General features: G+C 41.1%; 1 protein-coding gene across 1 annotated transcript; it reads left to right on the plus strand.

The window, feature by feature from the left end:
- The first annotated feature begins 537 nt into the window (after window positions 1-537).
- fam114a2 (family with sequence similarity 114 member A2) lies at window positions 538-15,998 on the plus strand. The gene is made up of 14 exons (XM_080748555.1): window positions 538-632; window positions 1,773-2,127; window positions 3,248-3,347; window positions 4,026-4,124; window positions 6,285-6,373; window positions 6,943-7,077; window positions 7,776-7,940; window positions 8,683-8,806; window positions 9,459-9,544; window positions 10,230-10,334; window positions 11,210-11,349; window positions 11,786-11,858; window positions 11,963-12,016; window positions 13,154-15,998. Exons 2-14 carry the CDS (start codon window positions 1,792-1,794, stop codon window positions 13,253-13,255), a joined length of 1,608 nt encoding a protein of 535 aa, XP_080604681.1. The 5' UTR covers window positions 538-632; window positions 1,773-1,791; the 3' UTR covers window positions 13,256-15,998.
- Window positions 15,999-17,301: the final 1,303 nt, after the last annotated feature.

Raw genomic sequence — 17,301 nt, forward strand, 5'->3', positions numbered from 1 at the left:
ATACGGTCCTTAGGACTACAAATCCCATACGCCGGACGTAGGGTCGCGTCCTGATTGGTTGTTTGGTTGTCAGGAAGTTACGGCTGCGACAATATTTTCATTATTATTAATTATGATTTTGTATTGCTCATAATTTCTATATAGCTTGTGTTCAGTGATATAGGAGTGACGTGAAAATTCATTATGTTTTACTTTGATTTATTTGTAGAAAGCATGCACGTGGATCCGGTTGATTAGGTTTCAAAATAAAATAAAATGCAACTTCTTTACAGTTTTCTTCTATTCTTCGATTCTATTTGGCTTATAAAGTACACAAAGCAGTGAACGCTAATTACACGGATTCTTGTAGATCTGCTATTTTCAAAAAACACATAATGAGTACATTTTTATAAGAATACTTTTGTACTTTTACCATAGACTGTAGAAAAATAGACTTTTACAGTATCTTTTTCATTTTGTCTCCCTTTTATTTTGAAAACAATGGCCGGAAGTCATATTGGTCATCACGGTGTTTGTCTTCACTCTGCTCTTGATCATCATCACAACAACACACACTAGTGACGTGACGTGGCTAATCCATCCAAGGTTTGAAGACAAAAGATTATAATAAACAACACTTACATCAATTAAAGGTTTGTAATGGCGATCGATTACATTTTTATACATAAATCACATGGGAATGTAAAAGAAAAGAGAAGAGAACAAGATCTTGCATAATAATAAACATTTAGCTTTTCAAATGCTAGCAACTATTTGACAAGTGGAACAGACAACTAAAAGTGACATAACGTTATGAAGTGTGTGACAGGGTGACAATGACAGCGTTATTACAACATGGTAGAGGTATTTTCTATTATACTACAAGTGATAGCTAATGCTGTTGTACTTTGAAACTACCAAAAGTACCAAGGTTTACTTAAAAGCACTCTTATCCCCTTATCTTTGCCTACACTTCAGAGTGGGCTGTTGGCGTAGTCTATAATATAGTTGCATGCTGTACCTTTTGCATTCTTGCACCACTGCTATTGCATTGGTATCTAGTATCTATTGTGTCTGTAGGCTAACTGCCATGTATTTTCTTTTGGCTGTATTGATTGAGTGCATACTTTATTAACCTATCTATCTATTTGACAGTACTCCTTTACAAATCAAGTTGCCATTCCATCTTAAATTGTTTAAACCAGAGAGAAGAAGACCCTGTTCTTTTCAAACCTCAACAAGGGTTGAAACAGGAGCTATGCAGTCTCACACCGTTAAAATGATAAATAAATAATTTGACTTTTATTAATCCCCACAGGCCAGGAGATTCGGCTTTCACGCTGTCTTTGTACACGCACGCACATACACACACACACACACACACACACACACACACACACACACACACACACACACACACACACACACACACACACAGCCTGGCATGGTCAGACTAATATCACTACCAAGGATTTTTATTATTATAATAAAAAGCACATTATTAGTACAGCTTTATGGGTTTGGTGTTGTGCTTAAGGGCACCTTGGCAGGCAGTGCCCAAAGTTGAACTGGCAAATATCTTGCTAGTTCCTACCATAACATTCTCATGTAATTTTGCAGTGGACCCCAATATTTTGGCTATTTTCAAATAACCAAAAAATTAAATAGGGCATAAGTGTATAAACTCTTCCACATTTAGCCGGAGATCCTGTGAAGCCCCTATTCTAGGACCCTTGAGGGGTCCCCGGACTCCAGTTTGGGAACCAGTGATTTAATGAGTCATCTGTTGCCAGGTATGTGCTGCTGAGACAGATGTCAGACACCAAAGCGTCCGGTTTGCCGGGTGGTGGTCCAGAGGTGGGAGAGTCGCCCGACAGCCTCTCTCTTCCGACCCCACCCAACGACAGCCCCTCTCCGCCAACCCCGCCCGATGAAAGCCCCGCTCCGCCGACCCCGCCCGACAAGAGCCCCTCTCCACCGCCCCTGCTCGATGACAGCCCCTCTCCTCCACCCAGCCCACCTGACGGCGTCTCCACAGACGTTGCCCCCACCAGGAAAGCCAGGAGGAGGGCAGAGAACAAACCCAGTCCAGCAGCCGTCCAGGAGACGCCGCCAGAGGCTCCAAAACAAGAGGAGAAAGCAGCCACGGTAAGAATTATGAGAATGTTCTCTCTGACACTGTACTGCCGTACGGTGTAGTGTGTTGTTAGCTTCATTTTGTCTGGGCAATTGTTGCTGTTGGGCTGAAACGTTGTATGTCCAAAACCATTACTGGGGAAAAAAAGAACCTGCGTTTCAATGGATCCAATGTTGTTATTATTTAGTCACAAGATCATTATTACTTTTCATTGGTTAAATATTTATATAAACCCCACAGACTAAACCACTATCACTTTCAAATATATAAAAGAAATATGAAAGTAGCTGATCTACAAGCTCACGGGTGGCAATGTTGCTAAGACACTGTTGTACGACGAAGTAGGGCATTACTACGAAATAGCATAAAAGCGTGAAATGTGGAGAAGGTTTCTGCCCGAACAGCAATATTATGCTAAAGAACCTAAGACATTTTGGACTGTTGGGTATCCAGCTCTCAGTATAAAGTCATCTATAAATAAGTTGTTTCTCTAATAAATGCCAGCTCAGTGCAACTCGACTCCACTCTGCTTGCTTTTGGTACCAGGTACTTTGTTTTCCACTGCAGATACACCCTGCGCTCTGCCAAGGAGAGCACTGATGAACAATGGCGAGTTGTCTAAATGGAAACAATCTCTGTTTCAGATTGTACGGTCCAACAAAAACAGATTGTGATAACATTTAGTTGAGAAACCAGGCCATGCAGTTGCTCAATATTGATTCATTTCACATTTTACTAAGGTTTGTTGAGCGTATTCGGGAGATTCCCTGCAAAGTAGGGAAAGCTGTCATGACGCAATCTCTCAAGTACATATTCTGATAAAAGCATAATTTGTCAGCACCACTGCCCTAAACATGTAGTGTTGTTCCTGTATCTACAAAAAAGAAGGTGGTGCCCCCAGGAGCAAAAACAAAGGGGGAAGAAATCCACCTTTATTTACCGAATGGGTTACCAGATTGTGACGCAAGTAACACTGAAAAGTCTCCTTTTCAGTGTTTATGCGATCATTGAAACCTTGGGGAAGATCTTGGTATTTGAAAACTGACTTTTCAGTGGAGAAACGTCAGACTCAAAGCCAGTCTCTGTGGAAGCTACTAAAATCTGTCTTGTTTTGTCTCTCCTCCCCATCAGGAGTCCAGTCAGTCTACCGTGGCTCAGGGAGGCTGGGGTTACTGGGGAAGCTGGGGGAAGTCCATCCTATCCACAGCCACAGCTACAGTGAATACTGTGGGTAAGTCGCGCGCACACACACACACACACACACACGCACACGCACACGCACACACACACACACACACACACACACACACACACACACACACACTCTCTCTCTCTCTCTCTCTCTCTCTCTAAAACAAACTTTTTCCCATTTCAAAGTTCTGTATAATACTGAAAAGGTTTTTTGTTTTAGACATGGACAATATAGTGTAAAAAAACAACAACAACAACAACAAGAAAAACATTGGGAACAATACAACAGGATGAATAATGCAGGATGTTACAGGATGTTCACTTCTAGATAGGAATGCTTGAGATCAAATTAAACTTAAAGGAGTAGTTCACCCCCCAAAATACTTTTTTCCCCCTATTGGTTACTCACGCCATGGAGACTTGAGTTCAATAATATTTTGGGTTTTTTGTTGCATTCCAAGACCAAAAAATTAAATTTACCCCCATTGATTCCAGATTGAAAACCAAAATATCTTAACAGCCCAATCTGAAATGATTCGAATGAAAAGTATCTTGTGTGTGTGTGTGTGTGTGTGTGTGTGTGTGTGTGTGTGTGTGTGTGTGTGTGTGTGTGTGTGTGTGTGTGTGTGTGTGTGTGTTTGTGTGTGTGTGTGTGTGTGTGTGTGTGTGTGTGTGTGTGCGCGCGTGCGTGCGCGTGCGTGTGCGTGCGTGTTTCCAGGCCAGGGTCTCAGTCAGGTGATAGAGAAGGCAGAGACATCACTGGGGATCCCCAGTCCTACAGAGGTGTCAGCCCAGGTCCAGGAGGAGACACAGTCAGGTATTAATAACTCTGCTCTGCTTCTCCTGCTTCTGCTTAGCCTTAGACCATTGATTCTCAAACTCTTTCATGTCAAGGACCCCCAAATTGTTACATAATAGCCCGCAGACCCTCATTTGAAAATATAGGCCAGGGACCCCCCAAAAGAGATGATCTTTATGGCAATAGCAGTGATTCTTAACCATTTTTCAAGGAACCCAGTTTGATATGCATTAGGCCATGAACATTGCATTTTCTTTTAAATCGCTGGGACCCCAATCTACACTGTAAAATAAATTTAACTTTTGATCAAACTCTGAGAGTGCAGAATGGAACACTCCTGGAGTTACAAACCCATAACGTTTTGGTTCCTAACTATCAATTTCAGTCTCATTGCTCTTTGGGCTATGAAACCTGAATTCACCTCCAAAGATCAATAAAGGTTTATCTTATCTTAGCATATCCTGTAAACAGGCCAAACTCCAATTAATTACAATGGAATATGAGCCTGCCTCACTTTATCTCTATGGTCGATAGCAACAACTGTCGTTGTCAAGGTAACATGATGCGATAAAGTGCTGTCCTATTCCTCATATTTTATTACACTTCCTGTCCTCACGCATTTAGGTGATCATAATGATATTAAAATCTGTGGCGATTCAGTAATCATAGGATATCACAGGGTAACAAGAAATCTTCTGAAATAAAAATGTCACCAACCAATCATCAAGGGAGGATGATACAGGGTGAACATTGAGCTTGGGCTACAGTATCAGGTTATTAATGTTGTCAGACAGACACACAGATATTTAGAAGTCATTGAAAGATCAAATAGAATGTTGAATGTGTTTTTCACATATCAGATTGGTTGTCGCAAGTACCTTTTTATCTGGTGGAAACCAGATCTTTAAAGAGATGAGTTTGTGGCGAGACTTTCAGGCGACCTATTTGCCGATTGGCTGTCCATGTCACATGGTAACCGAGCTAGTTTCATGATTGGGAGCGGCCCTCCAGACGATGGGTGGACAGTACTGCATTAGGGCCAATAGCAGGGGACTTTACCTCTCCTCCAGACTATGGAATCCTGGACTGGTGTAATGAAATATTTTGTCCAGCAGGGAGCACCATTCCTTCACACTTCACAGGCCAGGCCCTGTGGTCACACATTTCTGGACACCAATGCCTGTGTAACATCCATGCATTCATACAACTGCGAGTCTGCCGCTGCGTGCTTGATTTGGCTGTACACGCTGACTTGTTCATCAGGAAACATGCTCCCTCGTCGATTGGATTTTACAAAACAGACCCGCGTCGTCACATTGAATCCTGTTTAAGAAGAGCTTAAAACACAACTTTCTAATGTTACATTGATGACGTGAGGAACGCTAAAGTCGTCTTGGTTACATAGTAGGCTATGCGAAAATAACAAAGCTCAGAGTCGCACATTCAATGATCGCTGCATCAGCACACACAAAACACGGGCGTGAGAGAAGTAAATGAATGAAATGGACATCACGTTTAGCCGATTCAACGATTCCAAAAGTCATACGATTGGAAGTTATTGCTACATGCGGCTACATGCGTCTCGCTGTTGCTGCTGTTTTGTCAGGCAACAGCCAGGGTCCAGGGAGTGCACAGCATTTTAGAGAGGCATGGGCTGACATTTCTAAAAGGGCCTTTTCATACGGATAAAAGTTAAGGGCTCAAGCCCCTTTTGCTGTATGTGCGCACGTGCCTGGCGACCAGCGCATTACAGCGCATTACAGACTTATCATTTCAATCCGTTTCTTTGCAAAAACACATTTCTTTTAGAAAACATTTGTATTCTTGTTTCTCCCAGTGTTATGGTTTTTAATGTGTAAATATAGCACTTTATTATGGGGAAAAACGTGTGTAGGCCTATTTTCCTTTTTTAAATCGCTAAAATAGCGCATTTTTGAACACATTTCCTTAACGGTTAACGGTTAATTAACTGATAAGGCCTGACGGTTATCGGTTAAGAAAAAATCTCCATTTGGCCATCCCTAGACATATAGCCTACAGTAAGTTAGAATATTATGAAATGTACATGAGAAAGAACACCAACACTAACTTCAACACACCAATCCACCAGATTTTAAATTGACTGTGTGTCGATTCTTGTTTATGTGTGTGTGATTGTGCTTGCGTGCATGTTTTCAGGTGAGGACAACATTGAGACAGACGGTTCATCGGCCATGGGCAGCGCCATGGGAATGCTGTCGTCTTTCGGCAATGTTGTTCAGAGCACGGTGAGCTAATGGCAATTGAAGTTAAATATAGTTTAAAACATCATGTGACTGGTCCAGTTGTGTCCTGGACAAACAAACAAACAGACAAACAGCTTTTCTAGACAGCTAGTGCCGTCTACAGGGCCATGCTGCAAAAATTAGGGCATACGGTGTCCAGTAGTAGTTAAAACATACTGTATGTGTGAAAGGACATGTCTGTTAAAAGCCCATTTCATACTGCAGAGAAAATAGCTGATCGGCCAATAACTGATTCAATCCCCAACTGGCCGAACCATTTGCTGTAGCATTTCTGTATGTCTGCCCTGCTCTTTCTCTTGTGTTTCCTGTCTCCCTCCCGACTGTACCGTCCCAAAAAAATAATAGAACTGCACTCTATCGAGGTGCCAACTTGTGCACAAGTAGGCCATGTATGGCCTACCAATGAAAACAAGCAATTTGCTCTGTGATTTACATTTAAATCAATTGAAAAACACAAACATGGTTGATGTGGACACTGGACAGGATTAATATCATTGGGTGTAACGGCTGGGAATACTCTAAATGACTCGGTGCTGGGTCTGTTGTCACAGAGTAAGACGATGATCACGGGAGGCCTAGATGCCCTGGAGTTCATCGGGAAGAAGACCATGGACGTGATCGCAGAGGGAGACCCGGGATTTAAAAAGACCAAAGGAATGATGATCAGGAATTCCACTCTGTCCCAGGTGAATTCACAACAAAATACCTTATTCTGGGGGGGCGAACCTTAGGTGCGTTGTGAGCTTGTAGATTTTCTGTTTTCGGTGAGGAGATTTGGTGTAGAATAGAGGGAAATACTAGTGGACATATAGATTCCTGGGAAACCCTGGACAGGTAAGTACATTATTATATAGCAGGGGTCTTTTACAGGGGGTCCTTCAAATCTTTGTCCTTTTTTATAATAACCACTTGAACCCTAGCATCCATATTCTGAGAACTTTAGCCAAAAATTGCAGATCTACAAGCTTGTAGATCGGCTATTTTCGTCAAAGAGGTTTGTTGTAGAGGGGGAAAAGACCAGACTAAGTACAGAGTGAAAGGTCAAGTTTATTAGGTAATGACGGTTCAAGCGGTTAAATATCTGAAAACACACATTGACATGAATCCAAAATACACTGATGATTGTGCTGTCAAACAATGAAACTATATGAAAAGGTTGTGGGGGTCCCTGCTTCATCTCTCTCTCAACTAAGGGGTCCTTGGCCTGAAAACGTTGAAGACCCCTCATATAGAGTTTAAGTAGATACATAGAAATACATGTGAAACATCGTGTGTGTGTGTGTGTGTGTGTGTGTGTGTGTCTGTGTGCGTGCGTGCGTGCGTGGGTGCGTGCGTGCGTGCGTGCGTGTGTGTGTGTGTGTGCGCGTGCGTGCTTGTGTGTCAGGTGCTGCGGGAGGCCAAGGAGCGAGAGGAGCAGCAGACGGTGGAGGCAGCAGTGAGTTCGGACCCGGAGAAGAGAGCGGCTCATTATGGGATGTTGTTTGACGAGTTCCAGGGTCTGTCTCACCTGGAAGCTCTGGAGATCCTGTCCAGAGAGAGCGAGGCCAAGGTACAGTCATGTACTAGTCACTGTTAGCTGCTAGCATACTGTACACATCAGTGTCATTCTTTTAGTCAATAGTCTCGCGTAGCCAGACAACTATTCCACAATCTCTGAATGCTATATAGAGTCTGGAACTACGATTCCCGAACGAGGAGTATCGGAAGTAGCCACTGCTGCACAGAACTTTAGTTCCATTGGGAACATAACAGAAACACACTAGCACAGACGGAGTCAGTCGAGTGGAATATTCTTGTTATGCGTGTATAGTTTAAGAAAACATTTGAAAACATCATGGAAGTAACACCAATAACACCAAAGAAAGACAAAATAACGCCCCCAAAAAGCGGAAAAGACGTTGCTCGCCCTCCCTCCCTCCCTCTGTCCCTCTCTCTCCCTCTCCTGTTAGCTGATATAGTATCTACTTGTTTCCACGGGAATTTACAGCAGAATTATGTGTGGGACACATCCGGAGAACAGCAGACATACAAGCTCACGTCCAGGAAGTGCCGCACACCTTATGCGCAACGCACAATGGGACGTTGGAAACTTGTGGATAGAGCTCTGGTCTTACGATACAACTTTACTCCTGCTATCACTTCCTCCCCCTCTCACAATGCCTCCCAATCCTAGTGTTTTGCCAAATATTTTGGGGTCCACTTCACTAGCAATATCGTCACAGCCTACAGAATGAGGATCGCTGCAATATAGCTACTCTACGTCCATATGTGTGTGTTTCTTACGTGTGTAGGTGAAGTCAGTGTTAAATAGCCTATCAGGAGAGGAGCTGTTTCTGCTCAGGGAGGAGCTGAGCGACATCAAGGAGTCCTTCTCTATGGTGGAGTTTGACGACGAGGAAGTCGACGACAAGAAAGGTCAGAGTTCATCATACGTATGAACGTTAAACTTCCAGAAATACTTCGGATGAGTTGATTTATTGGCAGGCTTTCACGGCAGAAAATTACATTCACTCGTTCATTACTGTTTGCAGGGGCGTCACAAGGGGGGGAAAAGTGCGAGTTATTATAGGGCCCAAGGTGGAGGGGCCTTAATTATTTTATACTTTAGATATTGAAAAATAGCAGATATACAAGCTCACAGCGCGCTGCGAGCTTGTAGATCTGCTATTTTTGAAAAGTCGTGAAAATGTGTGCAAATCTTTGAATATATTTTTAAGCGAACAATTTTGCTTCTGGGGGGTCCCTGGAACTAAATATTTTGAGATGGGGGTCCGTGGCCAAATACATATCATTTTGGGACTCCTTCATATGAAAAGGTTTGAGCACCACTGACATAGAATCATAGGTTTTTCAAAAAACCTTATAAGGATTTGAAATATTCTGCTATTTTTTTAATAGCTAAAGCACACAATTATGCGTAATAATGCGTTCCCACTTCCCAGTCTAAATAGGTTAAACCCCCTCCCCCTATGAAGAACATTCATGGGGGGCCCGCAGTGAATACTTGTACCCAGGGCCCAGAATTTGGTGTGACGCCCCTGACTGTTTGGCTTGTTTTCATTGTCAGATGAAGACGGGACAGAGTTTGTGAGGGAGCTCACAGAGGCTCTGGAAGGCCTCCATGTATCTGTCACAGCAGACAAACTGGGAAAGGTACGACCACACACACACACACACACGCACACACACGCCAAGCTCTGTATGATGATTATTATAATATACAGTGATCTTCATTCTGTTTAACCCATTTAGGCCTAGAATTATTGAATGCTTTAACCAGTGAAAAATAGCAGATATACAAGCTCACAGCGCGGCACCGAGTGCCGCGCTGCGAGCTTGTAGATCTGCTATTTTTTAAAAAGTAGTGAAAATGTGGGCAAATCTTTGTTGAATATATGTATTTTCAAAGCGAACATTTGTAACTAAAATGTTGCTTCTGGGGGGTTCCTGGAACTAAATATTTTGAGATGGGGGTCCGTGGCCAAATAAATATCATTCAAATGAAAAAGTTTGAGAACCACTGACATAGTAGTCTCTCAAGAACAAAAACAAACTAACTGAACTCCAGTTAAGTGAAAGGGACCTTTTCTTTGACGATGGCTGGCCAGATTGCTGACATAGAAACATAGGTTTTTCAAAAAACCTTGGAAGGATTCAAAAGACACTTATAGAATCGGGTCAAAATTCAAATTTTCACGATTTTTCAAAAATAGCAGATCTACAAGCTCGCAGCGCGGCACTCTGTGCCGCGCTGTGAGCTTGTATAGCTGCTATTTCTCAATAGTTAAAGCATAAAATAATGATACACTATAATGTGTACCCGTTCTAAATCTACCAGGCGAGTCAGAGCGCATGTGAGCAGATCATGGAGATGACCAAACCCGCACAGGAAGAGCAAGAGGAAGTGAATGGAGAGGAAGTGACAAAAACATTCTCAGTAGAGGTAAACAAACAGGCATAGTATTCCTATGCAACAGTAGATATTGTTTACGTGAAATATTATTCTGGGGCATGCTGATATATCGGGTGTGATTTTTCCATAACTTTTCATTTCTTTTCTATATATTATTTTAATGTTTATTGTATTTGAAAGCGAAAAATCCCTTTAATGATCTTCACCACAGATGTTTTGCCTTTCAACTCAGCTGATTGGGAACTGGGGGAAAGATTGACAATAATGTGGGCAGTTTAAATTGAATTGTTTTTAACTGCTAAAACTTGATACATAGCGGTGCCATGCAGCGCAACAGTAAAGCAAAAGGCTTCATACACATTGAGGACAATTACAACAAAAGGCACCCCCAGCTGCAAGGTTGCATTCTAATTCAAAAGGAATTCCACACATTAAACCACTTAATCCATACAGTACATCGTCTCTGTCAGGTGGAAGCCTCATACGTATATCCAAAACTGTCACTTTTCAGGATTCAAATTCAAAAATAGCAAAAGTAGCAGATCTACAAGCTCTAAGCTCAAGGCTCTGAGCCTTGAGCTTGTATATGTGCTATTTTTTATGCTTTTGTGTGGTGCGGTAGGGCGTTAGTATGATCAAGCAGGGCATTCATTAACGAAGCAAGCTTTCTGCCCAACAGCAACGATATAATACAGCGAAAATAGAAAAAGTGTTGCATCTCGATATTTTGGATAATGTGTCAACTTGGAAGTGTGTGTGTGTGTGTGTGTGTGTGTGTGTGTGTGTGTGTGTGTGTGTGTGTGTGTGTGTGTGTGTGTGTGTGTGTGTGTGTGTGTGTGTGTGTGTGTGTGTGTGTGTGTGTGTGTGTGTGTGTGTGTGTGTGTGTGTGTGTGTGTGTGTGTCAGGACGTCCACGCTGCAGCCATCCGCAGCCTGGCTGAGCTGACGGCTCGCTCCATAGAACAGTTCCACAAGGTGGCCGAGAGGATTCTGTCCAACAGCACGTTCAGCTGCAGCGCTCTGCAGCAAGCCAAGGCCCTCGCACAGTAAGCTGGAATGACTGACTGTCGTGTGTGTGTGTGTGTGTGTGTGTGTGTGTGTGTGTGTGTGTGTGTGTGTGTGTGTGTGTGTGTGTGTGTGTGTGTTTTTGTAACTGCAGCGTCAATTCACTTGGATGTGGATTTTCAACTAAATTAAAGCTGCAGTCCATAAGTTTCAAATGTTTATTGACATTGTCAACAAGTATGTGTCCTACCTAACATCAGGGTCTAAATGTCTCAAAGGGAGACCACCTTCAGCCACTGCAGATTTACTATGTAAATTGTATTGAAATAATCCACCATACACATTTGAACAAATAACATTTTATTCGTTAAAATAAGTTTAGTCTCAGTATATTATTAGAGAACTATCAATGATAACTTTATTATGCTAATTAAAGTTGAATATGTTTTTTCCAAATAAATCTCTTTCTCCTTCCAGAATCACCATTGTTCTGTGTAAAGAGATTTCTCTGCTGTCCAAGAAGTTCACCTCCTGTTTAACAACTATTGGGGTAAAACCGTTCCTGTGTCATCAACGATACTCTTTGTGTACAGTACATACATACTCTTATGTGAGACTGAACACTAATCAAGATGAATTCATTGTGTTTAACAGTCCAACGAAAAGGGAGATGTTCTCAACCCACTGATAACAGGAGTCTTCCTCGAGGTGAGTTGTGTCTCATTAACCACACCTAGCGTCCCTGATATGGGGTGAACAGTGGCTGCAATAGAAACACTATAAACACGGCTATGATGGTATATTGTATTCTCAAAGTGGGTCCGGGGACCCCCAGGGTGTCACCCAGCAAACTTTGTTCATACTGTATACATGTATATTCATGGGCTTTTTGAAGAGGCGATCTAGAAGCTCACAACGTATCACATTGCGACATGTGTGTATATATAATAATATCTTTTTAACAAGACAAATCTTCTATGGGTCTGTGACCAAATACAAGGTACATTCATTTGGAGGGATTGACATGAAAAGGTTTGAGAACCACAGGTATACTGTATACAGTATGGAGGGCAGCTTGCCTTCCCTGGAATGGCGCCCGAGATACGGACGCCCTAGAGTCAGAGGAGGCGTCTACCTTTTTAACTAATTGATTGCCCTTTTCAAGATGGCCGCCAAGTACCAGGATGCCACGTTCCTAAATTTCTAGTGCACAGATCAATTTTTAGTGCACGGATCGTGCACGCCCATGCCTGGATCATGCACCATATGTGTAGTACTTTTTAACAGCTTTCAAACAAAAAAGTCCGCTTGGAAATCCGTTCAGGCATTCATGAGATAAAAGCCTTCAAAGTCAGACAAAACAAACACTGCCACCTTCCTAAATTTCTAGTGCACGGATCAATTGTTAGTGCACGGATCGTGCACGCCCATGCCTAGATGATGCACCATATGTGTAGTACTTTTTAACAGCTTTCAAACAAAAAAATCCGCTTGGAAATCCGTTCAGGCATTCATGAGATAGGAGCCTTCAAAGTCAGACAAAACAAACATTTTGCCATTTTGAAAGATGTGTTTGTTATGGGGCTAAACATGCAATTTCGCGATTGCGATCATGCCTAATACATTTTAGGCATTTTTGAAAAAACAAAACAATTTTTTTTTTTTTTTTTTTTTTTTTCAAAATGGCTGCCAACTCGGGAAACTCGGGCTGTGGCAGCCTGGGACTACTGTAATAACTCGGGGAAACTCGGGCCTTGGCAATCAATGAGTTAATGTCCATGTTTGAAAGCATCTTGCGTACGTCAGAGGAACAACCCATCTTCCACTTCCTCTTCTCGTCCGCAGGCGTCCAACAGCGCGTCGTACATCCAGGACGCCTTCCAGCTCGTCCTCCCCGTCCTGGAGGTGTCTCACATCCAGAGGAGCACCGGGTCAAACCAGGGGTGACCTACGACCCCCTGATGCCCATCATCATCATCATCATCTTCATCATCATCATCTCTCACCTAATCTCTCGAGACAGCCTCAGAGTCGCTACGCTTCTGGAAGAGAGACAGACCGAGTGGGCATTTCCCTTTCTTTGCGATGGCTCGCCAGATTGTCTCTCACCTAGAACCAGTGGTGGACACAGCACTCAGCTCCCAGTTATTGAGTCAGAGTATAGATACTCCTGGTCAAATATTACTCGACTAAGTAATGTCGAGAAAAAAAGCTGCTTAGTCAAATTGGTACTTCTGGAATACTTACTTCAAAAGTACAAATTACAACGTATGTTTTGTTTTTAATATCAATGTAGCCTATTGCTGTATTGAAATTTAGAAATGTTTCCCCAAAATTCAAAACATAGAAAAAAAGAAGAAGAAGAAAAAAAAAAAACATTTTGGAAATGTTTACAAATGGTTAATTCATAATATATTTTTGTAATTTTGGGTCCCTTCCTAGAAATGTTATGGTGTCAAAAGTACAATAATTGTTATTTGAAATGTAGTGGAATGTTAATCGTGCCCCCCCAAAAAAATAATATTCAAGTAAAGTACAAATACTCAATACATTTACTCAATACATTTACCACTGCCTAGAACAGTGCCAACCAAAGAAAACTGTCAGAGAGGAAGACAGACTACATTATTTAAGTCCCATGGTGTGGTTTTAAATCCTCAGAAAAATTATCTCTGTTGAATAAATGAAGTATATGAAGTATGTCAAGTATTGTTCTCCCCAAAACCATCCCAGGAGCTTTACTAGTACCTTTATCTTTGCTCTCATTTACTATTACATACATTTGATGCACCATCATTTGGGTAATCAACACGGAATATCCACCAAACGCACCATGAGAAAAACATCAAGCTTATTGACAGTCACAGGACCTCTGCATTCTTGGTCTTTGACTAATGCCTGATTTACATTTGGTTGCATGGGGTGTCGCACACCAAAAATAGCGCATCTACACACATTGGAGAGCTTGTAGATGTGATATTTCACAACTAAATATGAGTCACCCTTAATGCTGCATTTAGTGAGGTTCTGATTGGCAGTGTGTGATGCCGCACCTTGTCTGACCTGTTTTCAGTCAGTTCTAGTCTGGAATTTAGATTTTACTTGTAAAACACAATATTAAAGCTTTGGAGATATGCAGAGCACAAGTACTGTAGCTACCAGAATTTTCATGGCTAAGCTTCAAAAAGACTTGGGAGCAGTGGGTCTTTATGTTATTAAGACGTTTTGTTTTACTCAAAACGAGTTTGAGTTCAAGGCTGACCTCAGCTTTACACATGGAAGGAGATGTGTAATATTGATTAAACAGTGTTGCGGGTTGTTGCAGTGCAGTTTTATTTGTGTAGCGCTGTGAATAGATTCATTATGTTCCAGTACAGAGGGAGTGTGTTGTTTAAGACTGTTCCAGTCTGACGCCTAATTTATACTCTGTACTGTCGTATGTTGGTGTCACTTGCCGACCAGAACTGATTCTGTCAGCAACCGCCATGGAGTATAAATAATTTATAAAGGGCATAAAAACACTTTCTTGAACTGATCCAAGGTGTATCTGTTTGTATTTGTTTCTAAGAGTGCAGCAAAACATTTCCGGAAGAAAGGTGATGACACAGCTTCAGATCAAATGGAAACTGGAGATGCTGCAGGTTTGCTGGTCTGCTGAGCAATCAGCCGGTGAAGCCTGTATCGTGTGTCTTTGAACAGTTAATTTGAAAGCAATCTCAAAGCTGGTAAAGGGACATGTTCCACAGTGTTTGTTTGCAAAAGTCCCATGAAGTAGGATGTTGACTCTGACCGACGTTAATCAAGGAGATCGTTGGCATTTGGCAAACTTCCTTCCTGGGTTTTTTTGTTTTTTGTATTCTTGTGCACATTTGTATGTATTATTTAGAAATCATAAATCTAAAAATTAGACTGTTGTGTTCTCCTCATATGGTCTCAGCACACATTAGACTTGAATAGCAATAACAGACAAGTTTCCAATTTGCAGAGGAAACAAACATTATGTACAGTAGGTGACCACGGTTAAGTGAGCAAATTGGATCATTCCAATATGATAGATGCCTCTGCCACGTGGAGGGATATACTGTATCATATCGTCACCTTATTAATCTAATGGCCTTTTTTTTTTAGGAAAATGATATTATTGCCTCTTATGTTACATAACATAAGAGGTAATTAAGTCATAATTATGTATTAATGTTTTGGGTGACATGATTAAGAAATTTGGATTCGTTTTTTTATTTTTCCTGAAAAAATTAATTAGGCCATTAGTTTAATTAGGTGATGATATTAGAGGATACAATATAGTGCTAGATAACTGCAGTTTGTGTTTTGAAGGACGAGAGTTAGTATTATTATTAACATCTCTGAACTGCTTTAAAGCTACAAGCAGACCAGGAGATAAAGATAAAGAATACATTGCCGAAATCTTCACATAAACCCACACTATGGTTCAGTCATCCGTTGCTATTATTTAATCCATTGTGTTAATAATAATAATCAAGATACACTTATGTATTTCAGGTTTTTATATATTTGTGCCTGCCTGACAAAACAACACTGTTGATCAACAGTGTTGAACTTTAGATTAGACCTTTGGAACCAACTCTTTAAGGTTTTGTTAACGGGCTGTCAGGATGTAAAATTATTCTAACATCTAGTTCTCTGGTCTTTTAAGTGTCAGTGCAGACGGTCAGCTCCAGGTATTTTAAATGGCTTTCAAATAAACATGCTGTTTTTAATAAACAAACAGGTTTTGATTGCACTCAAGTCATTTTGTGTCATTCAGTTGTTTTCAAATTACTAAATTATATAGGCTATATGTTGGAAGTCATTTTGTAATAATTATCCTTGTCTTTGAGATAGATGTAATGGAATAGACAAGTAAAATTATTTAAAACTATCCAGTAAAAAAAAAGTTTTAAAAGTAAAAAGTTGTAAAAAATACCTCACAGTTGTACTTCCTCATCTCTCAGACAGTACTTTACCCTAGGTATCCTACAGTAGTGCTTCTCAAAGTGGGGTCCGGGGACCCCTAGGGGTGCTTGGAGACGGGGTTCCAGTGGGTCCCCAACCCAGCTAAATGATACATAGTTAGGAACCAAATTGACCCTTATGTATAGGCCTATCTGTAACTCTTGAGAGTGTAGTGTACATATGGAATTGGTTCCGTTTGTGTTAAATGAACACTGAATTTACAGTAGATTGGGCTCCCACAGATAGAAATGCCATCAAATGGGGGTCCGTGGCCTCATGCACATCAAACTTTGGGAATTAAAATGGTTGAGAATCACTGCTGTAAAAATCTTCACCACTGGGGGTCCCTGGCATATCTTTTCAAATGGGCTATTAATAAATGTCAATGTAGGGCTCCTTGACAACTATCAGTTTAATTTAGCTGGGGACCCCCTGTAAACCCAGACCTCACATTAATAGTTATTCCTGAACAATACAGTTTTCCCCATTCCTATTATCTCAAAATAAAACTTAAGGAATTACGTAGTTCCTTAAATCTCGCAATCATTTTCAAGTTAATTGCCCGCCCAACACAGTCTGACCAATATAGGCCTACAAATGATTCAAGCAATTCAGTTACACAGATGTTTTAAAACAACAACCTGATTCGGTGCATAATTATAACCAAATATATAAGGAGAAACTTTAATACATTTATTTAACAGAAAACATTGTGTATCAATAATATAATATCATCTATATATATAATATCATCTATATATATATATATATATATATATATATATATATATATATATATATATATATATATATATATATAATATAATATAATATAATATCATACATGCCATTAATGTCAAGTGATTTTGTTGTGAATGTTGTGAATAGTGGGTTACCACCACCGGCCAGCAGGTGGCGACATCACAGCGTGGTGGTCCTGCAGTGTGTACGTGCGTGCGCGCGCGCGTGTGTTTGTGCGCAGTGCGCGCGTGTGTTTGTGCGCAGTGTTGTGATTGTTT

Source organism: Nannobrachium achirus, assembly GCF_963921795.1.
Source record: "Nannobrachium achirus genome assembly, chromosome: 19".
NCBI classification, from domain to species: Eukaryota; Metazoa; Chordata; class Actinopteri; order Myctophiformes; family Myctophidae; genus Nannobrachium; species Nannobrachium achirus.

Coding starts and splice junctions, on each gene's coding strand:
- fam114a2 (XM_080748555.1), top strand. CDS start 1,792: ATGTCAGACACCAAAGCGTCCGGTTTGCCGGGTGGTGGTCCAGAGGTG. Junction 10,335..11,209: donor CAAAAACATTCTCAGTAGAG/GTAAACAAACAG, acceptor TGTGTGTGTCAG/GACGTCCACGCTGCAGCCAT. Junction 11,859..11,962: donor CCTGTTTAACAACTATTGGG/GTAAAACCGTTC, acceptor TGTGTTTAACAG/TCCAACGAAAAGGGAGATGT.